At 40.3% G+C, this 27,871-nt stretch overlaps 1 protein-coding gene and 1 pseudogene across 3 annotated transcripts in view; both read left to right on the plus strand.

The window, feature by feature from the left end:
• SLC2A9 (solute carrier family 2 member 9) overlaps positions 1-27,871 on the plus strand; it is a 296,562-nt gene that overhangs the window by 92,351 nt on the left and 176,340 nt on the right. For all 3 annotated transcript variants that reach the window (XM_069069870.1, XM_069069873.1, XM_069069863.1), the window contains one exon: positions 1,866-1,998. In XM_069069870.1, the coding sequence (XP_068925971.1) occupies positions 1,866-1,998 (133 nt within the window). The remainder of the gene's footprint in view (positions 1-1,865; positions 1,999-27,871) is intronic.
• Positions 24,092-26,571, plus strand: LOC138147409 (rho GTPase-activating protein 29 pseudogene; annotated as a pseudogene).

Genomic DNA, 27,871 nt, shown 5'->3' on the forward strand with positions numbered 1-27,871 from the left:
TCTTTCTTTCTTTCTTTCTTTCTTTCTTTCTTTCTTTCTTTCTTTCTTTCTTTCTTTCTTTCTTTCTTTCTTTCTTTCTTTCTTTCTTTCTTTCTTTCTTTCTTTCTTTCTTTCTTTCTTTCTTTTTCTTTCTCTACCTATATTATAGAGCTTAGAGTCTAGTATTGGCTTAAGACAAAAAGATAGATGACTGTAATACGTGCTAAGTAGAGAGATGCAAGATAATGTGCTTTGTGCGGTTTGGGGGAAAGAATTGCCCCTGCTGGTGACCAGGTGACGAGGGAAGGCTTCAGCCAGGCAATGGAGTTTGAGTTGGGCTTTAAAGGAAAGGTAGGGAGTTAACATGGTGCAATGAGGAGGAAGGGCATCCTTGGCATAGAAAACAAAGACCCAGAGGAGGGAGAAGCACATGCCTCATCCAGGACAGAGAGAGCTGAGAAGAGTTAGGGCAGAATAAGATGACAGGAGGCTGGAAAGGTGTTTTAAGGAAAGCCATTTGTAAAAGGAAGGAATTATTAGACTTTCTCCTCACCAGGCATAGTTTTTGCCCTTGAAGAGTTTATATACCTTTTGGGGAGACAACATGAATATTCACACATGAGACAGAAAGAATTCTAAAGACATTATGTTTAAACTAAAGCACTAATGTTTTTGCATCTGTTTTAAGGTCCTACCATTCTATACTGTATGTTCTAGGGTCCCTTTCAAGGCTTTCTGCTTAATCAATGTGTTGAATTGGACATTTCTCGACATGAAGTCAGGATCCCTGAAATCATTGAAGTAGAGATCAATATGTATCTCTGGAGTCAGAGAAGGCTTTGTGGAGGAACTGAAATACATTTATTCTGAACATCCTCATCATAGCCAGTGGAAGCCAGAGGCACCCCATATTGTAATCACTAAATCTGATGACCTTTCTTATTCCACCTGCCCTCTTCTGTGGAGCAGAGGTGGAAATGTCAAAAGTCAAGAACAGAGGTGGGAGAGAAGTGGGCATGGCGGCCTGGGCATCTCCTTACATGGTTGTGCAACGCAGGAACTCACTAGTCAGAGAAAAGGGCCACAGAAGGGGGGCATCTGCAGGATTTGAACTCAGGTCTTCCTGTCTCTGAGTCAAACTCTAGACACTTGTTCCAAAGTTGAAAGCAGTATTCAACAGGGGAGAATTCTTCCTACCTCATTCCCCATAGTGTACTCTAGCTGCAGCTACATGCTAACTCACATGTGGTGGGAGTTTGATAAATGTGAACCTGATAACTAAATAACTTTGAGGTCTGGTTTACATTGACAAAATACGCTGAAGGATTAAATCATTTACAAGGGGCAGGTTTGCCTGTCACCTAGAATAGAGTTTCTCTCTTGGTAAAGATGAATTCTGTATATTGTATTCCATATCCAAAGACAGGGAGGTATATTAAATTGAGTAATAGACTTACAGTCAAACAATCTGGGTTCAAGACCTGACTCTACCACATGCTCTCTGTGACCATAGATAGATCACTTCAGAGAGAAATATCCTCATTTGTAAAATAGGGAAAGGAACTTGTGCTACCAACTTCCCAGAGGTGTGAGGAAAGTGCATTGCAATACTTAGAGTACTGTGTAAATGTGAGTTATAGTAATTATGCCCATTGTACAGATGAAGAAACGGTGATCAAGAAAGGTTAAGAAATACGGTATAGACTGTGAGCTGCTCTTTGCTGTGGTTGGGTGGGGCGCCATGGCAGTCATGGCGCCTTGTACAAGGAAGTGAGAGTGTTTATCCCTCAGTGCTCATAGGTGTGGCTGTTTCCCTCACTCAGAATGATTCTTCTGGTCATCCCCAAAGGAAAAGCCTCACCAACATCTCTGTGTTTTGTTTGAAGGAGTCACTATGGCCTTACTTGTTTGGCGTGATAGTTGTTCCTGCCTTGGTCCAACTTGTGATTCTCCCTTTTCTGCCAGAGAGTCCGCGGTATCTGCTCTTCGAAAAGCACGATCAAGACGGAGCAGAAAAAGGTAAGGGCCTGTTTTGTCCCACACTGCACAGGGCTGGGTCCTGCCCTTGAATCTGGGCGTGTGGTGTGGTCAAGTCATAGAGAAGAAGCACACACACATACCTATGTCTATATGCATATACACATGTATAAACACACGTGTCATACACACATATACACAGATATACATACACACCATACATGTGTGAATATGTGGTTTTCCTTTCCACTTAAAAAAAATTTTGAGAGAGAAAGAAGTAAATTCCTTCCTATTTGAATGATTATGTGACACAATGGAGGAGCCCTGCCTCTGAGGTCTGGCCGTGTGACCTTGGAGAACTCATCTGATTAGCTTCCAGTTTCCTCAGCTGACAAATAGAGACAATGGTGCTTGTGCTGTTAGAGAAGCTGGTCTTCTGACCCAACCCCTTCATTTTATAGATGAGGAAACTCGGCGAGAGGCCGAGTACCCACACTGTTTGTTGATGTTGTTGTTCGGTCGTTTTCAGTCATGTCTGACTGTTCGCAATCCCTTTTGGGGTTTTCTTGGCAGAGATATTGGAGTGCTTTGCCGTTTCCTTCTCCAACTCATTTTACAGATGTGGAAACTGAGGCAAACAGGGTTAAGTGACTTGCCCAGGGTCACACAACTAGTAAACATCTGAGGTCAAATTTGCACTCAGGTCTTCCTGATTCCAGGCTTGGCAGTCTATCCACTGTGCCACCTAGCTGCCCTCAAAATGTAAATTTATGTTAATGAAGAAGGTAGAATTTGAAACTAGATTTCTGCGTACAAAGCCTGTTCTTTCTACTATACCATACTACCTACCTAACTCATGGGGTGAGGGTGATGTTCAAAGCAGATAAAATAGCTTATGGTTTTTCTCACACTGAGCCTCATTTTCCTCTTCTATAGAACGAAGAGGTTTGATATGACATCTAAGTTCCCTTCTGTCTTTAATAATCAATGACTCTGTAACACTATGATTTTGTATATGGAAAGTACTTTGTAAATTGCAAGCATTATATACATGTGGGGCTACTTTTATTTATTTTTTTTTCTTACACTGTGAATTCTTGTTCTAAGTTCTAAAAGTGTACTAATGTATGTGGAGATACAGCTATAACAGTAATTAACTATGGCTTTTGTGCTAACTCTACAATAATGTTTTAAATTAATTTAGTTTGCTGTTTTAGGATTTATGTTTGGTTTGTCTGTGAGTTTCAAATTTCAAATACATAACTGTACAGTGGAATGATTGGCCCCCTCCACACTTTCAGGGTCATTAAGAAGATGGACCTGATTGGAGCCTAGGAATGGTTCATGTATATGGTAGCAACACTTTAGCAAGTTGTTAAGGACTTCAGACATAGCCATAGGGTTTATGACAGATGTGAAAGAGACTCTGGAACATACAACATAGAATGTTAGAGCTGTAAAGGACCTAAGAGATTTTTTTTTTTACTCTCATCTCCTTCCATGTGTATCATCTCCTGTTTCCAATGGCATTCCTCAATAACAGTAAATATAAATGATAGAAAAATGGGTTAAGTTGCACTAACTCATTTCTTAGCTGGCTGAATGTCCATACCCCAAAGAGCAGAAGAGATGAAGGCAGAATCTACTCCTATGGTATATAGAGGATGTTGACGATTCCTCTTGCAAGTATTGAGGATGAAAGACCTTCTATTTACAAGACCATTGGAAATACTTTTTAATGAAAGTGCTGTGAGAGTAGAGGTTGAGAGAACTCTAGTCCCCTTAGCCCTAGTTAGGTGGTGAAAACTGAGGGGAGGGACACACTTCTGTTATCTTGGGCTTGGCCTGTCCTGAGTGGTCTGGGACTTAAGCTAATATGAAAGAATGACCATACTTCCAGGACTCAGGGGGCTGATCACCAGGGAGTGAAGGAGGCACCTATATATGAGTCTTAAGATTAGGAAGAAGCCTGAATAGACAAAGAGAGCAGCCTGAGAAGATTGAGGAGCTGTAATCCTGGGGGTGGAGAGGGGAAGGAGGGAGAGAATTCCGCACTGAGGAACAGCAAGGAATGAATCTATCTTGTTAAGCACTCCTATATCTCCTGTATTATTTCTACCTTTAATGATAATCTTTTTTTTTTAGCAATTGGGGTTAAGTAACTTGCTTAAGGTTACATGGCCAGTTATTTTGTGTGGGTGCCAAGTATCTGAGGCCGGAACTGATCCCGGGTCTCCCGACGCCGGGGCCGGTGCTCTTACTCACTGCGCCACCTGGCCGCCCCCAATGATAATCTTTCTGACAATAAAATACTAAGCTGAAGAGGACAGAGGAATGTAACAGATACACCAAAAATATGATGTCCAAAGGAAAATGTGACAAGGAGATAAATCCTTCAGTAAGAGATAATGCCCTATATAACTTCAGAAATATAGAATTTGATTTCAAGACCTAAAAATGGAGCTGTCCTTTAGCTCGGAAACAGTATTTGTCTTCATCCTCTTCCTTCTACTTATCCTTCCCCCAACACAATCACTTTTTACCCAGACTGTCACAATAGTCTTCTAATTGGTTTCCCTGACACATTGGACCTCTCCAATTCATCCTTTACCCAGCTGCTAAAATGATATTCCTAAACAGGTCTGACCATATCATCCTCATGCCCCAAAGCACTCTGTGGTTTCCTCTGAGATAAAATGCCAACCACCTTATCCTGACATTAGGACCTTCCACACCCTAGATCTGACCCCCCTTTCTAACCTTATCTCTAATTCATTCTTTCATACTCCAGTCAGCCTATTTTTGTTACCATTTCCTGCTGGCTTTTCTTTCTCTTTTTCTCCACATTTTTATACTGTCCTTTTTCATGCCCTCTTCACTTCCTGGTCAAAATCCTCTTCCTTTTAGGCTCATCTATGATATGTCCTAATCTTTTTACCTTCCCTGGTTACTCTGATGGAAAGTAATTTCTTGCTTCTCAAATATTCCTAGAGTACTTAGTTGATCTGGATCTCCCTTTCTCCCCTTGTCAAATTCTCCTTGGATATCATGCCTTTTTGTGTGTTTCTGTTGCATCACTCTGTCCTCTTTCCCATATTATATTATATTTATTATATTATGTTATGTTATATTTATTATATTATGTTATATTTATTATATTATATTATGTTGTTATGTTATATTATATTATGTTATATGTTATATGACGTTATGTTATGTTAATTACCTCATCTCATCTCATCTGATATTATAATTAGATTAAAAGACTGTGTAGTTTTTCTTGTCACTATCCACAGTACTGTCCATGAGATCTTGCACACGCTGTTTGTTGATTTGAATGGGACAGACTAGTCTTTTTATCCATGGTGAATTACTATGGCTTGGTAGAACAGAACAAGCAGTGGAAACAATGGGATTTGAACTCAGGCTTTGGTGTTAACTGGGTGACCATGAACAGGTTCTTTAACCAGCCCTCCCCACCCCCAGCTTCTTTCTTTTTATCTGTAAAATAGGAAAAGTCACACTCGTCCTAACTACTACATAGAATAGTTAAGGGGACAACACTACAGACCTCGAAGTGATGCTCAGACCACAGTTGTTATTATTATGAGGTTTTTATTATTATCATGAGTTATTGAGACTGAGCGAGGGGACACAGCTCACGTATGTGCCTTCACTGATTTCAAAGTACCCTGGAAAAGCTCAAAGAATAAAGAAATCCCGTGTGATGCCCTCACCTCTGTAAAAGTCAAGTGTACCCTTCTAACAGGAACTTTGTATCTTAAAAAAGGCCAAAGCCTTCCACCTTAGCTAGGGTTTGCCTAATGTGCCCTTCAAAACTTAGCCCTGGGCCTGCTGTCATGTCCTGTATGGGAGTACTCTTGACTAAAGGGACCATGACAAACTCAAATCTGATTCAATAAGACACAACTTGGCTTATAGGCAAGTCACAATGCTTCTAACAGACCAGCAGGGGGAGCAAACTGTACAGCCCTGGATCATGAACCTTCAGATGTTAGAGCACCTAGAACATCAAATGTTAGTGCTGAAAGGAACCTTGAGAGAGCACTTAGAATGCCAGCGCTGCAAGGGACCTTATTGTTGTTTGTCCTTCGTTCTCAAAGAGGACCATGACATCAGGAAGGTGAAGCCATGGCTTACAAGTGAATTGGATTTAAGTGAGGGAGGGCTGTGCAAAGTCACCAGCCTCACTTTCTCCTCCAGAGCCATCTGGGTCCAGTGGCAAGATAGAGATCAGATATACATATAGATGAGTGGTAGAGCTTGGCCTTTTCAAATTAAGGTCTTTCCTAGGTCTCAGGAAACGTCCATTTAGTGAATAAGGCTGGATAAGAAAGGAGGCAAAGAATGGCCTCTTTCTACCTAGTTAAAAAAATCTGGGAGGGGAAGACCCTTATCTACTGGGGAATGTCTATTGTTAATACATACAACAGAGGTTGTTAGAACTGCAAGGAATGTGAGAATATTGAACATCTCCCTCCCACCAGAACCTTGGACTCCATTCCTGGATCCTTTGGTTCTAATAGGTGAGCTTTTCCCTTGCTGTGAGGGCATCAGACCTCTGGACCACTTCTTGATTCATCATACTTTGCAAGGACCTCCCTTTTGCTTTCTAGCAGCATCCTTTTAAATATTTTCTCCCATTAGAATATAAACTCCTTGAGGGCAGGGACTGCTTTGTTTGCTGATATTTATATCCCCATAACTTAGCACAATGCCTAATGTATATTAAGCACTTAATAAATGTTCCTCTACCTCTATCACTATGTATGTATATATGTATGTGTGTATGTATGTATGTACATATATCTATCTACCTACCTAGCAATCTCTCACAGACTGTTAGCTCTGATAGGGACTGATAAAAAGGATATAGAATGTCATAGCTAGAAGAGACCTTAAAATGGAGAAAGTAAGATGTTAGAGCTATAAAGGGCCCTAAGAATACAGAATGTAAGGTAGAAGAACTTAAAGGGATCATCAGGCATAAAATATAGATTGGAGATGAAATAATCTTTAGTGTCTAGAACATAAAATCTTAAAGCTGGAAAGAATCTTAGAGTAGAGAATGTCATAGAGCAGGAAAATACCTTAACACATGGATGTCACAGAGCAGAAAGAGACCTTAGGGATCCTCTCATTTGGATCTCATTATCTTATAGATAAGAGAGCTGAGGGCAAGAGAGGCAGCCAGCCCTCCTTGGGTGGCAGGATGAATCGATAGCAGAGTTCCAGACTAGTCTTCTTTCCAGCGCTACCTCTCCTTCCTTTAAACTCTTTTTCCTTCTAAGCAGGAAAAGATGTGTAATGTTCTCCTGGATGCGGAGGTTTCAGCGCCGCACTCGCCCCCACTGTTCTCTCCTTTTGGCTGACAGACTTCCCATGTCTTCACTTTCTCATTTCAGCAGACCTAGTGAAGCCTCTTGCCTGCTTGTCTTCATAGGTAGCATTTTAAAATCTCTTCACACAACAAATAGGACTGGAAGCATGCGGTTACCATGGCATTCCAAAGATTGCTTTTGGAATCCCACAATCGTCTTCCACAGACATCTATAGGTCAAAGTGGATACAATTAGGGCAGATCATGTTTCTCCAGAGACTGAGAATATATTTTTGCAAAGCAACAAATTTGCTTTTCTTCAGTTTTTTGGTTTATTATTTTTTAAACCTAGTTAATGTGGTATCATGAAAAGCCCTGGACTTGGAGTTGGGTTCAAGCACTGGCTCTACCCTTTCTTAGCTCTGTGATGGGGCAAGTCATTTTATCGGTCCAAGCTTCCATTTCTTTATTTATAAAGGAGGGATAATGATGCCAAGCTATATGCCTCACAGGGCTGTCAGGAGGATTAAAAGAGATAAGCCATGGGAAAATACTTCATGACTGTAAGGTAAGGCTTGTGACTATAAAGAACTAAGACATGTTGTCATCATCGTAATCATCATCACCATCATCATCATCATCATCATCATCATCAACAACAACAACAACATTTTGATCAAGTTCTTGCTTGTCACTGTAGTGACCTGTACAAACAAATTTTCACCCCACCAAAGAACATTGAAAATTGCCATTCAGTCAATCAAATCAAGCAAGCATGAAACACCATTCTAGGTTCTGAAGATAAAAAGAAAAAAATAAAAGAGTCCTTGCCTTCAAGGAGCTTAAACTCTACTATTGATGCTATATAACTAACTCTGTATAAGAGCCTTCAAACTGAGTCCATCCTAAAGCATTTATCAAATTAAGAAGCACATCAAACAACCATTCAACAAGTATTTATTAATTGCCCACAAAATGCCAAGAGAGAATTCAAATTAAAGATGAAGGAACAGAAGAGAGAAATTTAAGGTGTCACCAATAAAGGAAAGACATCAACGAGTTAATGGGCTTCATTGCACTTCGGCTTTCCAAAAGAAAAAAAAAGATTGACTGCATTGGAATGAGTGAACAGACAAAATCCCATTTGTGGTGATGTACAAGGAGGCTTTTGAATTAATCCAAAGAAATTGATTGCCAGGCAGACTGAAAGTTGCTAAATGGGGAGGGAGGAGGACAGACTACTCCAAGAAATAGCACAGTGGAAAATTTTATTAAGATGAGAAAACTGTGTGAGTTGGAATTATTTCCTGAAAGCAAAAGAAAATAGTATTATTGGGAAGCTAAGGTTCCTAATGCTATAGCTTCTGAGGACAGGAAAGAATAATTCTTAACCTGTCTGAGAGTGACATGAAAGAACTTTTAGTAAATTATCGTATTAAGCACCATGCCTATGGCTAGCCTGCACATGTTAATGAAAAGAGAATGAGGGAATAAGGGAAAACTTTGAAATTTTATTTCAGGGCCTGGTTGGGGGAGGGGGGGAATAAAAGTCAAGTTGTAATGCCTCCTCTACTGCATAGTTAAAATAGTAGAAATTAAGGCATTTGTTCCCTGTTGAAATTTACTTCAACTAAATTCAATAAATGTTTATTAAGTAGTTATTATGTGCAGGGATCTGTGTTAGGCAACTATTAGGGGTGGTAATAAAAAGGAAAATCACATTGTGTTTCTGTTATTTAAGAAACTTAGAATTAAGCATAGAAGATGAGACAGGTATGTACAGAAGAAACAGTGGCATGAAGTTGAATGGGGCAAGTGCCAAAAAGAAGGTACAAAGAGAGATCATTTCAGACTGTGGTGATCAGAGAGGCCTTCCTGGAAGAGGTGGTTTTTGAGTTGGATGTTGCAGAAGAGCCAGGGTCACAGGATTTACATCCCAGTGTGAACGGTAGGTATCATCCAGTCTCACACTCTTATGTAACATCTGTAAGGGCACAGACAGGATTTTAGATCCGTTCTCTGATTCCCATTGGGCCTCACTGCCTGGAATGATAATTTTGAATATAATGTATGTACATTTTAAAGGGTGTCCAAAGGAAGTATATGATGACTTATCTGAACTGATCCCATAGTAAACTAAGCAGAACCAGGAAAATACTATTGAGATGGAGCGGGGAATCTACTACAGGAATCAGGAAAGGTGTGAGCAAAGAAACTGAGATAGGAAACTGTGGGACCTTCTTGGAGGATGGCAGTAGTCTTGTTTAGCCGGAAGGCAGAGGAAGAGGTAGAGGGGAGGAAGAAGAAGAGAAAGAGGAGGAGGAGAAGGAGGAGGAGGAGGAGAAGGAGGAGGAGGAGGAGGAAAAGATAAAGCTTGGAAGATTTTGGAGGGCCTTGAAATTTAGCCTTTGCTTCAGTAGATAGCAGGGAAAGTTATCATATGCATGTATTTTTGCACATATGCTGATTCTAATTATGAAGCTAGGGTAAACTTGACATCCATATTCTCACTTCAAGTACTTAAGTGTCTGCTATATGTGCAGAACTGTGCTAGCCACCACGAAACACAATGAATAAGAAATCTGTGCCTACATCTGAAGAGTTTGTTTGTTCATCCAGTTAAGGGTTTGGAAGAAGGGGAATATGCATTTATTAAGCACCTACTATTTGCCAGGCACCATGTTAAAGGCTTTAAAAATATTATTCCCTTTGATCCTCACAGCAACCCCCGTGAGGAAGGTGCTTTTGTTCAGTTGTTTTGGTCATGTCTGAGTCTCCGTGACCCCATTTGGGGTTTTCTTGGCAAATATGCTGGAGTGGTTTGCCATTTCCTTCTCAAGCTCATTTTATAGATGAAGAAACTAAGGCAGTGTTAAGTGCCTTGCCCAGGGTCATAGAGCTAGTGAACTAGTGTCTGAGGCCAGATTTGGACTCAGGAAGAGGAGTCTTCCTGACTCCAGGCCTGGCACTCTATCTACTGACCACCTAACTCCCCCTGACAAAGGTGCTACCAGGTGAGTTTTATATAAGAAACAAAGTTGATTAAAGACAGTGCCATGTTATGTGACAGAGACTCTCAGTGCTATAAGTATGTGGAGAAGGGAGAAATCAGATATCCTATGGTAACACAACAAAGGGTCTGTGAAAAATGGAATTTAACCTGGCCCTAGAACAACAAATAAATAACCTGAAGTAGAAAATGGGAGATGAAGTTAAGTAGGGTAAGGAGGGATTATGGAGCTGCTTGAATACCAAGGTAATGAGTTTAGACTCCCAAAGGCAATGGAGACCCACTGTAAACTCATTAGCAAGGGATCAACTTCAGAAATGCCCTGGCTCCTATCAGGACAGCTTCGTTGAGATTTAATGCAGACTCTCCTAGGGTGGCCTCAGACACTTACTAGCTGTGTGACCCTCGACAAGTCACTTAACCCTGTTTGCCTCAGTTTCCTCATGTGCAAAATTAACTGGAGAAGGAAATGGCAAACGACTCCAGCGTCTTTATCAAGAAAACCGTCAGTGGGATCACAAAGAGTAGGACACGACTGAAAAATGACTGAAAGATAACTCCTAGGGTAATTGTGCTGTTTTTAAGTCTTTATCCTAAGGCTACATCTGCTCACCTCACTTAGCAAGAGAAGGCACAGAAAAGACAACCTGCTGGCACTGGAGTCTACAGAACTAGAGAGCTTAGTCACTTTGCACTTTAAAGTTAGTGACTTTTGCTAATTTTAGCAGAACAGTTGGAATGTTGGGAGTTCTTTAATTAAAATGGGCACATTAAGTAATCGGAAGCCTGGCATAGGGAAAGAGTGCTGTATCTGGAGGCAAAGAAGCTCACATCCTTCCCTGCCGTGGCTGTTCACAGTCCCGACCACGTAGCTTACACAAACCATTACACCTGCTCTGCCCCTCGGTGTTCTCCTCTTCAAAGTGGAGTGGGGTTAGCTGAAGGAGGTCAGAGGCAGAAAAGCTCCCATATGGACCAAAATATCTGTAGCAGCCTAGAACTAGAACCCACTAGATGCCTACCTATTGGAGAATGGCTGGAATAGTTACGGCACACAAAGGCGATGAGGTTACTGTACCTGAAGAAATGATGAATGTGAAGAATTCAGAGAAGGTGGTCATGACATACAGTAGGATGTATGGGAAAGGCAGCAGAACCAGGATCGCACCAAATGGAAAGGCAAAGGATAAGAAAATTGAAACTGGGTACTAGATAATTATAATGACTAAGTTTTGCCTCAGAGAAGAGTGAAGAAAATGGATTTCTCTCTCTCTCTCTTTTTTTTTTTGCATATTTGGGAAACTGCAGGGTTAGAACAGTACATATATTATCAGATTCAGATGACATGTTTGTTAGTTTTCTTTAACTCTTTTATTTTGCTTTAAAGGGATGGTTCTCTGCATAGGTAAAGGGGTGTGGGATGTATTGCAAAATTAAGGCAATATAAAAACAAAAGCTATCAAATTAGTTTTCTTTCTAGTGCAAACCTTCCTTAATTTGAATTTATCTCCCACAGTGGAATATAGTGGTAAAATAGGTGGTCTTGGAATTGTTCCCACCTTGGTTCAAGTCCCAGTTCTAATACTTATTAGCTGTGTGTCATGGACAAATCATTAATGTCATTTCTCTGAACCTCAGTTTCCACATCTATAAAATGGGATAACATTTGTTTTATTTTATGGTGCTGATGTTCAGTTTCCAAGCCTTATATTCCTTATAAATATTAGACTATTAATGGAAATTTCAATTGTCAGTCATAGACAAAAGAACCCCATTATTGCTAGTTTCTTAAGGCATTCCTGACCACAGAACAAAACCAGCAATGGCTGAGTGGGCCATTTTAGACTGGCAGTCCTCTTTGAGAAAGGGGGGGGGTAAGTGCTTGGGCAAGATAGAATTAGCTGTTAAGTATAAATCCTTAGGTTTAATCTAATTTAATAAATCCTTAGACAATAGACCTAACAAAGTATTTTTCAACAAGATTGGCCTTCTAGGGATACCAAATTAGAATGTGGAAAAGGAAATGTGGCAGCAGCTTGAAAAGCCTTACTTTGAACTTTGGAAGGGAGCAGAATCAAAACCAAGACCACTGAATCTTTTATGCAGTTCATAAGCCCAAAGGGAATGATGGAATAGTTGAAGGCTAGTGAAAAAGACCTGTCTCATTTTAAAGTTAAAGAAATGTCAAAGCGTGGTGTGAAGGCCAGGGAGGCCTGCCATTTTAAGTTGCATGTGGAGATGAATTTTCATAAAATCTCCAAGTTAGAAAGGACTGCAGATGTCTCCTCATCCAGCCCCTCTCTCCCACATCATCAACATGTAGTCAGTCATTTAGCCTGAGGTAAATAAAAGCACAAAGGCACTTCCCTTCTGAAAGCTGGCCATGTACTCAGACACCACTCTCCCTGCCTCAGGCTCAGGCAGATACCTTCTGTAACTTATATGGCATTATTATATTGTGTAGATTATGATATGATACTGTATGAGGGGAATAGACAATATGTACCAGAACCATAACTGGGAATATTGGTATTTGGGGCAAATTCAGTCAATAAGCTGAAAGGGGAAGAGATGCAGATCCAACAGGAAATCCAACACAGCATTCCTATAGTCTCATGTGCTGTGGGGCAGATAAGTAGATCACTGGATAGAGTACCAGGCATAGAGTCAGGAAGACTCATCTTCCTGAGTTCAAATCTGACCTCACATACTTGTTAGCTGTGTGACCCTGGGCAAGTCACTTTATCCTATTTACCTCAGTTTACTCATCTGTAAAATGAGCTGGAGAAGGAAATGACAAAGCACTCCAGTATCTTTGCCAAGAGAACCCCAGATAGAGCCATGGAAGAATTAGACATGACTGAAAAAACCTCAACAATACTAGTATCAACAACATGTGATGATTAGAAAGGAGGGTCTGAGGAGAGAAGCAAGGCTACTGGTAAAAGAGATGATCCGCTGGGGCCACAAGCTTCTACTGCATGGAAGAAATACCCACACCCTGTTAGGACTGTAGGGAGAGCATTTGACCCTATGTCACTGACCTGGGACAAAACCCTTATGACTCCATGCTAGTGATGGAGTTACAAGTCTCCTAAAATACAAGAATTCAGATGAGAGGAGAGGTGAGAGGTTGGGATGGAGAAAGAAAAAAAAGGTCTCAAATTTGTAAAGCATTTGACGGTTTTCAAAATGTTTCCAGAAAGATTGATCTATTGAAGTCCTTCACTGGTGGAGATGACTTTGAGTTACTGAAAGCCACACCAGAGGAGTGCAAACTCCGGCTGGTTCCTACTGAGATGAAGAGACTTTGGTTTTGGTGAAAGATTATGTGGTTGTCAACCAAGGACCATTCTGGCTAGTTACAGAGAGGCTTGTTACCCAGAGGTGGTCCAGCAGGTAATTATTACTAGTATTATGTTTTACCCAAGTTGACCCTTGTGGATCATGTGCTAAAGGCCCGAGGGGTTGAAATAAGCAGCAAGGAGGGACTAGGTGCCCTAATTGAACTACCTGCAAAACTTTTGAACCATTGAAGCATTTCTATAGATTATGGATGGTATAGTGCTGGACCCAGAATCAGGGAGAGCCGAGTGCAAATCCAGTCCAAATTACTAGCTTTGTGACCTTAAGCAAGTCACTTACTCCATCTCAGCTTCTGTTTTCCTCATCTATGCAATGAGAATGATAATAATACCTACCTTCCAGAGTTGTGTGAGGATCAAATAAGATATTATTTGTAAAATGCTTTGCAAAAATACATTTCCAATTCATGAATATTTTAAAAAACCTTTATTAACCTGAATAATTAGGAAACAGATGATTCTATCGAATTGTTTTTCCTGGTTAGCAGATGGTTAGAAGCCAATTCTGTTTGAACCTAGTATTGATGAAAATCTTTATAAGATATGGATCAACATCTTGTCTTCATAGTTAAAATTGTTGTTGTTCAGTCATTTCAGTCATGTCTCTTTATGATTCTGTCTGCAAAGATGCTGAAGTGGTTTGACATTTCCTTCTCCAACTCATTTTACAGATGAGGAAACTGAGGCAAACAGGGTTAAGTAAAACTTGCCCAGGGTCACATAGCTAGTAAATGTCTAAGGCCAGCTTTAAACTCAGGGAGATGAATCTTCCTGATTCCAAGCCCAGTGTTCCATTCACTATGTCACCTAGTTGCCCTTCATAATTAAAATATAAAGGACATATTTGAATGTATCTTTGATAATTATAAGTCTTATAGGTTCTCAATGTCACTATTGAAAATGATATTGCTTTTTCCTACTTCCTTTCTTGTCTTCCTGTTTGTCTTTCACTTTTATGTATTTTCATTCCCACTCAATTATTCTTTCTTTTGTTTCTTTGGTGAGACACCACTGTGGGATTCAAGTTTTTCTGTTCTGCCAATTATTTCTGCTGTGCAGGCCATAAATTTTGCTTTCACAATTCTAATTTATCTTTTTGTTTTCTTTTTGGAGGGCAATTGGGGTTAAGTAACTTGCCCAAGGTTACACAGCTAGTTTTTGTGTGTGTGTGTGTGGGTGTTAAGTGTCTGAGGCTGGAACCAAATTCAGGTCCTCCTGACTCTGGGGCTGGTGCTTTATTCACTGTGCCTTTATTTATCTTTTAAACCATTTAGGAACAACCTACTGTGGTTCAGTTCTCTTTATGAAATCCATTAGGTCCTTTGTCTCCTCAATTGTTGGCTCATTTTTCTTTGTTTTACAATATTAATTCATAAATGTCTCCAACTGTTTTACCTAATCTGGAGGCTCCCTTCTTTTATTAAAATCTTCCATGTTGTTTTGTCTACATATGTTCAAGGTCTTTGAGTTTTCTTTCTGTTGAGATCTTGTGTAATTTTCTGCCTTTTTTTTTCCTTCTTCTTCAATTCCCCCATCTCTTGTTTTCAGATTCCTTCCCCTTTGAGTGTGGTTACTTTTTAAAATTTATTTATTTATTTACTTTTAGTTTACAACATTCAGTTCCACCGTCCCTTTTAGTTTACAACATTCAGTTCCACAGTCCCTTGAGTTTCAAATTTTCTCCACCTTCGTCTTCCCCCCCACCATCATGGCGGCATACACTCAAATACAGGATCTATAAATATCTTCACATTAATCATTAGGTTGTAAAGAAGGATTATAACTGATGGAATGATCAGTGGGAAAGAGGAAACAAAGCAAAACAAGAAAAAGAAACACAGCAAGGAATTTGCTTCAATCTGCATTCAGACTCTGCAGCTCTCTCTGGATGTGGATATCTCTTTTGATCATGAGTCCTTTGGAGTTGTCTTATAACCTTACATTGATGAGAGGAGCCCAGTCTATCAAAGTTAGTCATCGCACATACGTTGTGTCTGTGATTGTGTACAGATTTCTCTTGGTTCTGCTCTTCTTGCTCAGCATCAGTTTATAGAAGTCTCTCCAGGTTATTATGAAGCCCTTCTGCTCCTCATTTCTTATAGCACAGTAGTATTCCATTACATTCATATATCTGAGTGTGGTTTCCTTAAAGACTCAACTTCCAAATGATCTGGGCCTCCTGCTAGGTTCATCAATTGACAGTTGATCACTCTTCTTCTCTGCCACAAGTGACTTCTGGGGCAGGGGACAGAGGTGTCCCCAGCTGCATGCTGGGATCTTTCCTGCAGGCTCAGTGAAGTACCACACAGCTACACATGTGATTGGTTCTGGTTCCCTCTGTTCCTTGGTTCTTTCTTCAACTGAGCTCTGTTGTGGTACAATGTCGCTGTGCTTCTGTTCTATCTTAATAAAGCTTCTGCTTTTTTGATTTCCCATAGTACTTGGTGCAGGGCAAGTTGTAAAGTTGTGTTTTGTTGCAAATGCAACTGTGGTGGCCCTGAGTTGACACATTAGGGGCTAGTGATTAGCCTTCTCTGCTGTTGGTTCATTGTTTTTATTAATTTATTTGGGTCTCTGTATCTTAGACCATGGAGACAGCTAAAATTGTTTCATCTCTTGCACACAATTACTATTTTCGAAAGGTTTGAGGATTTGGGAGGATTGGAAAAAATGTGTAGTCCTGCATCTTGCTAATCACTCAACCATCACCACTCTCTGCTAACAGAACTTGACAGACTTTAAATTTATTTGAGTAAAACTCTTATGATTATCTAAGCATTGGCCAATATAATACCCAAGTCACATAGAATGAAGATATAAAGACAGGGAAAGGAAAGAGAGGAAGAGAGAAAAAGAGAGTGAAATGGGAGGAAGAGAAACTGGGAAAGGAGGAAGATGAGGAGAAGAAAGTAGAGGAGAGAGAGGGATCAGGGACAAAGACAGAGAGAATATTTCATGCCTTGTAGCTGCATGACTCAACAACAGATGCAAAGTCAACATGAGTTGAGACCTATCAAACTTGTAAACTATCCATTTCTTTATCAGTACAAATATGTCTATCAAAATGATTTCTAATCAAGCACAATAAAATTCTGGATAATACTAAAGGTGGAAGGCATATTTATTTCTGAAATTATGAGAAAAGAAAGCAGAATCAAGAAGCTGTTCCTCTTGTGGATAACAGGAAGGGAAAAGAAAGAATGAGTAAAGTCAAAGGGAGACCTCAGATGATCCGTGTCTTGAATCTCCTACTATTCCAGTCACATACTCCTAGTAATTTTCCTCATTTCCAGAATACAGGCCTTCTCAGCTCTTCTCTCTCGAGGGCTAACAGCAATGCTTCCAAACACACAAAATCTACAGCTTTGTAGGATCCTGCTCCATTGATAAGAGCTTCCTTAATCCAGTCAACATGACATGTTAGGAATCACAACGTTGAATCGAGGGGGTCTTACCCTATTAATAAGCAATATGGAAACCCCTCAATTGGTAACTCATTCAGGACCATCCTTTCCACACAGAACTATTGTTTTGGCTGGAGGTTAGTGAGAGAGAAGTGGATTATTTTGCATTTACCTTCCATTACCTATCCCATTCCAAATAGCTAGAAGGCATTTTGGCACCCGTTGTTAATTGTGATACTGTCAAGTGTGACTGAATAGGCAATTACACAATGTGTGTGTAGGTTTTAGGTATAGGTATAAATGTAAATATGAAAGGTGTAGGAGATGCAAGAGAATATGAATTAGTCCAAGGCTTCTCTTTGAGTTTAATTTTATTTTGGCTAAATCTTTTATATGAATCTGTTCATTTTAAAATTGGAATAAAGTGTAAACATTATGGTTGATTGAGAGTGGAAGTTCTGCTACTAAAACAAGTGCTCCAGGTTTGGATTCAAGGGAGCTGGGTGGTCCTACATCACTCATTCCAACTCCCACACCTTTCCCCATTTTATAGAGGAGGAAAATAAACCTCAGAGAGGAGACTTTCCAGGGTTACAAAGGTAGTAACTAGGAGAAGCAGGGTTTGAACTAGGGGTGGGGAACCTTTGATTGGATCCAAACCTGAGGATCTAGAGGGCCACATGTGACCTCGAGGGTGCAAGAGGTTCCCCACCTCTGAGTCCCAGACCCCTTGACTCCTCTATACTATGTATCTGTCATAATAATTGGCTCTGGGAAGGTCACAACTTCTCAATGCCTAGAAAGTGAAATTCCCAGTGAGTGAGACTCACTAAGAATAAAAGTTACAAAGGAGTGGTTGATCTGCATTAATGGAGAGAATTTTCATGCTGGGAATTCCCCAAACTGATGAAATTATAAGTGCAGATATCACACCCCTCGAAAAACAAGAAACTGGGTTATTTTTCTACTGTTTCTGAAAGTATGATGAATCACTTCATGTTTGCATGCCCTGTCATCCCCTTGATTTTAAATCTGTGCCCCCCCACCCCAGGACAGAAGCTGTATTCTAGGTAAGCAGTCAGTCTTCTCCCAAGGGACGATGACAGTACCAGAGATACCCGTCATGTCTTTAATTATGCCAGAAATCGCTTTCCAAGATATAGCAGTGAAAAACCATTCTTCTCTGTGTCCCTCATTCCTCCCCACCCCTACGGTAACATGAAAATCTGATGGGTACAGAGAAATTTAGATTCTCATGTTAATGTGCCTGGTGGAGAGACAAAAGATCTTAGAATAACTGAAGCAGAAATAGCACGAACAGCTCGTCATATATCGTGCATTTAATGAAACAGTAACTATGCCCATTTAAATATTTTATGAGACACCCAGCACTAGAGAGGCTTCACAGGGAAAGCAGAATGAGGGGGTTTTAAATGCCACGTTTGGGTTTTGTAGTCATTAAGTTGTATCTTGATACTTCCACTTGTGAAATACAGTTGAAACCATATGCTAAGAAACACAAGTCCTCAGACGATACATAGAATCTTGAGCTCTTCCTTAATGGTTTATTGCACATAAATCTTGTCGCCCCAACCAGATGGTAAATTCCTTGAGGAAGGCTGCTTAGGTGGGGAGAGTGCTGGGCCAGGAATCAGGAGACCTGCGTTCTCTTCCCACTTGGGCATATCGCATTACTTCTGGGTGGTAGTGGTGGGGTTCTCGGAGAGAAGGAGCTGAGTCAAAAGATCTTGAAAGTCTCCTCCAGCTTGAACATTCTAAGTCTCAGTGTGGTTCAATGCAAGGGGGTCTCTGCACTGCATGAGCTCTCTTCCACTTCGGTGGAAGCCAAGGATCCTGGCTCTGCTGATTCTTACTTGTTGGGACCATTGGCACTCATCACCCCTTACCATTTTCTCATCTATAAAGTGAAGGGCATAGACTAGACTAGATAATGACACCCACTATTCACACAGCACTTTAACACATGCTTATTACATTTGTAAGTATGGTAAGCTTGATAGTTATCCCCATTTTAGAGAGGAAGAAACTGAGACTGGGGGATGCTAAGTCTGGAATCCCACAGTTGATTCAGTGTCTGGAATAGAATTTGAACTCGGGTTTATCTGGCGCCAAGTGCAACGCTCTGTGAGTTGTCATTCCTCCTACTGTGCTGCCTATAATTCTTTCTTTCCCCAAATCTCATAAACTGAGTGTTTGAGGGTATCAGGTCAAATCAATTCTGATGTTCATTGTAACTATAAATTCCACGACCATGTGGAGATTGTGTCTTACAATTGAATTTTTCCTACCATCTGAACTACACGCGAGGGGAAGGGAAAGGAATAAGCATTTACACAGCACCTACTATGTACCACACACTTTGCTAAGCACTTCACAAATATCTCATTTAAGTTTTACAACAACCCTAGAAAATAAGTGCTGTTATTATCCCCATTTTCTTCTTCATTAAGATTTTCTTTTTTTTTTTTGCTTTATTTATTTATTTGGGTATTTCATGTTTTTGAAATATGTCATTTCTTTGGTATATGGTATTACTTCCACTGAGATAGATTGCAGCTTCTCCAAACCATAAAAAACTATAGTGTCCGTGACTTGCTATGGCCAAAAAAAAATCAGCACCCTATATTCAAGCTGGTGATGAGCCTATGTGAACTTAGCTCTGCTAGTCTTAGATGAAAGATATTGCATCTACCACCAGACTCACTGGAAGGATTTCCAGTTTTTTAAGATCTGTTGTGGCTGATGCTCCCATGACAAAATCTTCAAGGATTTAGGGTTATCTCTATACCATGGTATTAGAATAGGATTACATAATTATCCAGAAAAATTATTTTAAAAAATAAAATTTTTTGGAGGGCAATTGGGGTTAAGTGACTTGCCCAAGGTCACATGGTAAAAAAGAAAATATTTTATTGATTCCTTTTGTCTTTCCATCTCTCCCATCACAGTCATTTCCAGAATTATACCCTCTCTTAAACCAAAGAAAAACAATTCATAAAAAGTAACTAACATAATTACCATGTGTGATTGTGTGTATGCTGCTTTCTATCCTCAGAGCACCCTACTTCTCTGCTGAAGGAAAGGAGAAGCTCTCTGTTATCTATTCTCTGAGAGTTTTGTTGATTTTCTGTTTATTCAGAATTTTCTTTGCTTTAAGTGATCTTTTCATTGACATTGTTAAAGTTATATATTTTTGTTTAGTTCATTATGTACATATGCCTCCAATTTTCTCTGGGTTCCTCATATTCATTACTTCCTACTGCCCAATAACATCATATTATGTTCATATAACATCATTCATTCATCTGTTTTCCAACTGAGGAACACGCGTTATCCACCTTGCACCCCACGTCCTTGCTTTCCAAGGTGTTATTAGAAATGTTTTAGCAGAGTGCCGTAGTGGCAGGAGAGCTGGCCTCAAAGTAGGGAGGTTGGGGTTTAAGTTCTGCCTCTGACATCTACTGACTGTGTGATCATGTGACCATGAGCAAGTCATTTAACCTAGCACTTTATTTTTCTTTTTTTTGCTTTTTGGAGGGCCATTGGGGTTAAGTGACTTGCCCAAAGTCACAAGGCAAGTTTTTGTGTTAAGTGTCTGAGGCCAGATTTGAACTCAGGTCCCCCTGACTCCAGGGCCGGTGCTCTATTCACTGCCTCCACCTAGCTGCCCCTTAACCTAGCACTTTAGGCAAATTTCTAAAACTGTTAGCTGTGAAGAAGGTGCCAGCCTGTATTGCTAAAGGGAATTTTCTCCCTCAGGGGTTCCTTATACTAATAACATCACAGTCTCTACTCCTCCTTGGTATATTGGGCTTTTGCCCAAGATCAGCCAGGTATGAAGATTTTACCTGAGTCTTTTAAGGCACTCTGATCCCAAAATGAGTGCCCTGTCCCTGGTGCCACATGCTCTCATCATGACTATGGGTGCTACTTCATCAATGTTCTGCCTGTTCCAAGTCAATATTCCCTGATTATAAAGGCGTTCCAATTCAATACGCTGGACCATTGAGGACCAGGAAGTGACACCCCCACAAACACCCACAACCCCAGAAGGAATCAGGTCAGGACCCAGGATAACTGTAGATAAGGTCTTCTGGTTGCTTCTTGGTGGCAAGCTCATAGTGGGAAGAGGACATTCAAAGGAGGCTTCACTAAGAAGTAATGGATCCAGAAACATGGGCAGCATTTCAGTACAGCTACATACAGTCTGATTCTAAATAAGCTGTACAAATATACCTGAACATGAAAAAGGATATAAAACACAGAGACAATTGTGGTATTATCAGGGTACTGACTCATGCTCTCTCAATATCATTAAATGACCAAGAAATAGGCATGGGAGATTGCTGTAATTTCATCCTGAAAAGACAGCCTTAAAAATATACTTAGTTGACTTTTGGACATTTGGATTTTGAATGCACTTTCATCTTTATTTTCTTAGTTGATTTCCCTAACAAGCCTGGGAGGTTGAGTAAGGACAGATACAATGATCATTTCCATTTTTCAGATGAAGACAATGAAGCCCGAAGAGGGGGAAATGAGGACATACTCAGTGTTACTCAGGAAGTTAATGGCATTTCTAAAAGTATAGCAAAGTATGTCCTGACCTCCAGTTTGGGATTCTTTCCATTACATTTCATTGGCAAAAGAGAGTATGTCTAAGTCAGTCAACAATCATTCATTAAGTACCTACCCTGTACTAGGCACTGGGCACTGGGCATGAAGATATAAAGAATGAAACAATCCTTGCTCTTAAAGACCTTGAATTATTATCAGCAAAGGGAGATAAGAAATAATGTTTTAGGATCTGGTATAGATGGTGGGATTGATTCAACCACACAACTAGATACCTGAAGGACAGAGTCTGTTTGCTCTTTGTCCTGGGTTAACGCCTTCCTCAGCATAAATAGAAATGAGAAAGTTGGTTATGTGCCACTTTTCAGAGAAAGGCAGAGCATGGTTTCTTGTGGCTCTCAGTTTTTCATTCTTTAATCAAGTAACATGTGGACTCCCTCAGAGGACCTAGTTTTCTTAATCAATCAATCAATAAACATTTATTAAGCACCTACTATGTTTCTAGACTTTCCTTCAGAGCCTCCCAAACAGAATTCTGAAGAAAAGTGTGGGAGAGAAAAGAGGTATTAGATTGACTACCACACTGAAGGTCTACAGAGTCGTGGTGCTGACCTCATTGTTGTATGCCTATGAAACCTGGAACAGTCTGCCAGTACCATGCCAGGAAATTGAATTGCTTCCATTTGAATTAGGAATATTCTGAAGATCACTTGGCTGGATAAGGTACCAGACACTGAGGCCCTTTCTGGAACTAAACTGCTAAGCATTCAAACTCTATTGCAGAGGGTGCAACTCCGATAGGCTGGCCATGTTGTTCAAATGCAAAACATACACTTGCCAAAAAAATTATTTTATGGAGAACTCACACAGGGCAAGTGTTCACATGGTGGTCAGAAGAAGTGACACAAGGATGCTCTCAAGGTCTCTCTTAAGAACTTTGGAATCGATGGTGTGACATGGGAGATGCAGCAAGCAGATAGGGACCAGCAAGCATAGCATCCCCTCATCAGAGAAGTGGCTGTGCTCTGTGAGCAAAGAAGAATTGAAGTAGCTCAAAAGAAATACTACATGCACAAATGTAAAGAATCCACCCCTAATGTTCACATGGAATATCTGAGCCCAATCTATGGTAGAACATGCTGATTTCATATTGGTCTGATCAGCCACAGTAGGAAATACTATAACTTGACCTTAACATAGGGTTGTCATTTTGGTCCTCTGAGAATGAAGGACATCAACCAAACAACCAATCATGCTCCAGGCACTGTGATAAGCACTAGGGATGCAAAAAGAGGCAAAATAACAGACCCTGCCCTCAAAGACCTTACAGTCTGATGAAGGAGACAACATGCAAACAAATATATACAAAGCAAGGTAAATACAGGATAAATAAGAATAATTTAAAAAAGGGAAAGTCTTGGAATTAAGAGGTGTTAGGGGTTTTAGTTGGGACTTAAAGGAAGCCAGCAAGTGGAGATGCAGAAGCAGAACATTCCAGGCATAGGAGACAGCCAGAGAAAATGCCCAAAGTAGAGAGATAGAGTGTCTAGTTCATGAAATAGCCAGGAGGCCAGTGTCACTGGACTAAAAATATGTGTTGGGGAGTAAGAAAACTGGAAAGATAAAAGGGGGCTAGATTATGAAAGGCTTTGAATGACCAACATGACATTTTCTATTTGCTCCTGGGGGCAATAGGAAGAAGCCACCAGAATTTATTGAGTAGGCTGATGATGTGACCATACCTGCACTTTGGAAAAATCACTTCAGTGACTGAATGGAGAATGGATTGGAATGGAGACTTGAGGCAGGCATACTTATTAATAGGCCCTCATCACCCCTTACCTAGACTAATTGCAATAGCCAACTAGTCTGAGCTAATTGAATGGAGTACCCAGAATGAGGGCAATGTTCATTCTATCTTCCATCAGTTCTGTCTTTGAGAAATTGGACAAGGAAACGGAACAAAAGGGGGAAGAAGCTTGGGTGTCCCCAATTTTAATAATGGGCTACTAATGAGAGGGAAATAATCCTCTTTCTCAGTGAAGACGACAGTTTTAAGAATACTGATAATATTTTCATATATATATATATATACAATAAGTAAACAGTTTGACCTTAATGAGTGCCTTATAATTAGTCTTTCATGTTGTCCTTATATTTCTTCTGGATCTTTTATATAGAATTTTCCATTGACTGCTGGTCTTTTTGGTACAAACACTTGAAAGACTTTCAGCTTGTCAAATGTCTTTTGGACAAATGCTTCACACCTTTAATTTTGCTGCTCTAAGTTCATTTCAAGGTAATTTTCTGTCTGTTTGTGGAGGAAATCTGGAAAGCTTGGACACTTCTGACTTATTCCACCATTTTCCCAGAATCCCCCCAAAAGCGAAATTTAACATAACCTTGTGAACCCGTTTTCTAATGTGACCTAACTCTTAAAGCTGCAGGGTTAACTTCTTCATATGCAATATGTGCAGGTTGTCTCTCTTCCAGTTAGCTAGTGTCTCTGTGAGAATACCAATTTGTATGACCCCAGATGAAAGTTTGTGGAATTTGTGAAGGTATAACCTTCATCAAAGGATGGTGTTCACATTAAATCTAGTTCTTTGGAAAATAAGAAAACTGATGGACTTTTAAGTAAGAGATCAACAAATCCTTATCATGGGTCACATGGAAATGTCTTTCAGAACTCTGGAGACTGTCCATTTTGTTTATAAGAGGATATTGGCAGCCCTGTTTATTATTCTGAAAAAAAATTGGAGATAAGAGGTCTTGTAACAGCATGGATATCCCAGCTGTCAGAGGGCACCCCCTTTCAGATCATGTTAGTTGGTGATCAAGTTAGTGGACAGTGATTCAGAGAACAGGAGGAAGGAATGAATTGGTATTATGGATTCTCCTGCCAGTCTAGGAGATTTTTAAATGCAGCCTTTTTCAGACACCATCAATGGAGACTTATGTCTCCTGCTGATGACCTAGATGAAAGAAAATCACCTTCTTCTTCTGAACCTGGCTCAAATGAGCATGTGCCTGAAACGACCAGTTCCCCTGGATCATTTAGAAATGCCCTCAAGTCAAAAACTGCTGTCACTCATAAGCTTCAGGAGCTGAGGACTCCATCCAAATGCAAGGAATGTGACAGCTTAGTCATATTCCACAGGGCAGAATGCATGAAGTGCCCCCTTGCTTGTCACAAAACTTGTTTGGAAACCTTAGCCATTCATGACAAGTTACATATATTTGGTGTGGAATTTGCTCAAGTTGCTAAAAATGCTACCCCTTCATTATTAGAAAATGTACCTCAGACATTGAAAACCAAGCCTTGAATGTACAGTGAAAATGAATAGAGCTAAAAACACAGAGTCAAAAACTCTGCAAGAAGTAGAGTGCAGATGGTGGAGAAGTGGCAGGGACTCACCTGAGCTCTCCTCCAGACTCCTCTGAACACCTTGAAATAATGCCCCCAAACAAGTTTTTGAGTGGCAGAACCCACAAAAGGATGAAGCAAAACAATTTTTCAACCCAAGACATCTTAGAAGGTTTCCAGGAAAGGTCTGTGCCACCTGCGTGAAAGTGGAGCACAGACCAGGGCAGGCTGCACCAGTAATGACTGAGTCCCAGCAAAGCAGGAACAGGCCTTGGGAGTGACTACATCAGGAGTAGTAGTGTCTGATTTCCAGAACTCTCAGTCCCTAGTCGGGAAAGAGGTCAAACAGCTGTGTGAAGCAGATTACAGGGGCTTCTTTGCTGGCACTGAGGCAGGACTCTGTTGCTTTACCCATACTCAGATCTGGGTGGCAGTCCCAGGGCAAGGAGGAGCACTAGCACCCCAGAGCTTGTGGCTGCAGGGGAGTGGGGACCCTCCTCACAATTTGAAGCCAGAAAAGAGTGTTTGTGGTGGCTCTTGGACCCGAGTATAGGCCAGAAGAGTGGTAAACACACCTCTCCTGAGATCATGCCACTTTGGAAGAGCTGAACATTGGCAGGTCCCTAGAATTATCTCTAAAAACAACTGCACAAAACCATGAAGCTTGGGACAGTTTGCCCTCCACCCTTAAAACAGAGCCTCTCTTTAGCAAAGACTTAAAAGTCAAGAAATAGACTGGAAAACGAACAAACAACACAAAAACATTCTGACTATAGAAAGTAACTGTGGTGTTAAGTAGTATCAAAACAAGAACTCAGAAGTCAACATGCTTTTTCTTGCTTTGACCTGCTTGGATCTGGGTTGCAGTCTTCAGTGGTGGTCCTGGGGTGAGGAATGCCAGTGTGCCAGAGCTTGTGGGGGCTGTAGAGAGGGCACCCTCCTAATAGCTCTGGCAGGTACAAAAACCCCAATGATTTGGGACAAAGCTCTCTCCATTCTGAAAGCAGAGTACTACCATGGCAAAGAGCTCAAAAGCCAAGCAATTAGCTGGCAAGGTGAGCAAGCATAGGAAGCATAGACAGACCATTGAATCCTTTTTTGGGTACAAAAAGGATCAAAGCATGGAACTGGAGGAGGACAATGAAGTCAGAACTCCTGCATCAAAAGCTTCCAAGAAAAATATGAATTGGTTATAGGCCATGGAGGAGTTCAAGAAGGATTTTGAAAATCAAGTAAGAGAAGTAGAGGAAAAATTGGGAAGAGAAATGAGAATGATGCAAGAAAATCATGAAAAGAGAGGCAACAGCCTGCTAAAGGAGACCCAAAAAAATACTGAAGAAAATAACACCTTAGAAATAGACTAACTCAAATGACAAAAGAGGCCCCAAAAGCCAATGAGGAGAAGAATGCCTTAAAAAGTTAAATTTGCCAGATGGGAAAGGAAATTCAAAAACTCACTGAAGAGAATAATTCCTTCAAAATTCAATTAGAGCAATTGGAAGCTAATGACATTATGAGAAATCAAGATACTATAAAACAGATCCAAACAAATGAAAAAATAAAAGGAATGTGAAATATCTCATTGGAAAAACCACTGACCTGGAAAATAGATCCAGGAGAGGTGATTTAAAAATTGTTGGACTACCTGAAAACCATGATCAAAAAAGAGCCTAGACACCATCTTTCAAGAAATTATCAAGCAAAATTGCCCTGATATTCTAGAACCAGAGGACAAAATAAAAATTGAAAGAATTCACCAACCACCTCTTGAAAAAAATCTCCCAAAGAAAACTCCTAGTAATATTATAGTCAAATTCCAGAGTTCCCAGGTCAAGGAGAAAATACTGCAAATAGTCAGGAAGAAACAATTTGAGTATTGTGGAAACACAATCAGGATAACACAAGACCTAGCAGCTTCTAAAATAAGGGATTGAAGGGCTTGGAATATGGTATTCTGGAGGTTAAAGGAACTAGAACTAAAACCAAGAATCACCTACCCAGCAAAACTGAGTAAAAAGTTTCAGCAGGAAATATGGTCATTCAATGAAATAGAGGATTTTCAAGCATTGATGAAAAAACCAGAGCTGAGCAGAAAATTTGACTTTCAAATACAAGAAGGAAGAGAAGCCCCAGTCATGTCTTACTTCAAAAGAAGGCATATCAGTTTCTCATAATGACAGTAAAATTTCAGAAATAACTACAACATTAGAAGGATTAAATGACAACAAAAATGTAGTAAGGAGCTGATGTATCTGTGATAAAAAATATCATATCTTTGGTTTTTGATAAAATTGAAAGCTACCTCTTCAAGAACAAAGATAATTTAAAGCTAATAGCTGTACAAATATAAAATGTAGTCAAATAACCTTGAGACTGTCAAGGATAAAGACTTCAGTCAGACCTATGAGTATGCCTATAGATCAATTCCTTCCTCCAAACTTTTAAAATGAGAACAATTGCAATAAATATGGGAACTTTAAATTCAGACAAGTTTGACAGGAATACAACCACTGAAGAAATATCTGAAACAAAATTTTTCCTTAACTCATGTCTGTAAGGGTTATGGGATTTAAAGATCTTCCATGCCCCATTGGACTTGCTGACGTAGCAAGAAGGGGCGGAGCAAGAGGAAGCGGAAGCCAAGCTAGCGTTCTTGTGGTGGCTGGTGGTGGTGGCGACGGTGGCAGCAGCAGAGGCAGCGGCAGCGCAAAGCCCTTTTTGAGTTAGCCAGAATTTCTGCTAAGGACTCCTGCTGAGGACTGCCAGGGGCCAGAGCTGCTGGGAGCGCGCTTCCCGGACGCTGGGTGGTTGCTGTGAGTGGGGAGAGGAGGA

This window comes from Petaurus breviceps, unplaced genomic scaffold (genome assembly GCF_028583685.1).
Source record: "Petaurus breviceps papuanus isolate PSGF00001 unplaced genomic scaffold, PetGlider_PUasm1.0 140, whole genome shotgun sequence".
In the NCBI taxonomy this organism is placed as follows: Eukaryota; Metazoa; Chordata; class Mammalia; order Diprotodontia; family Petauridae; genus Petaurus; species Petaurus breviceps.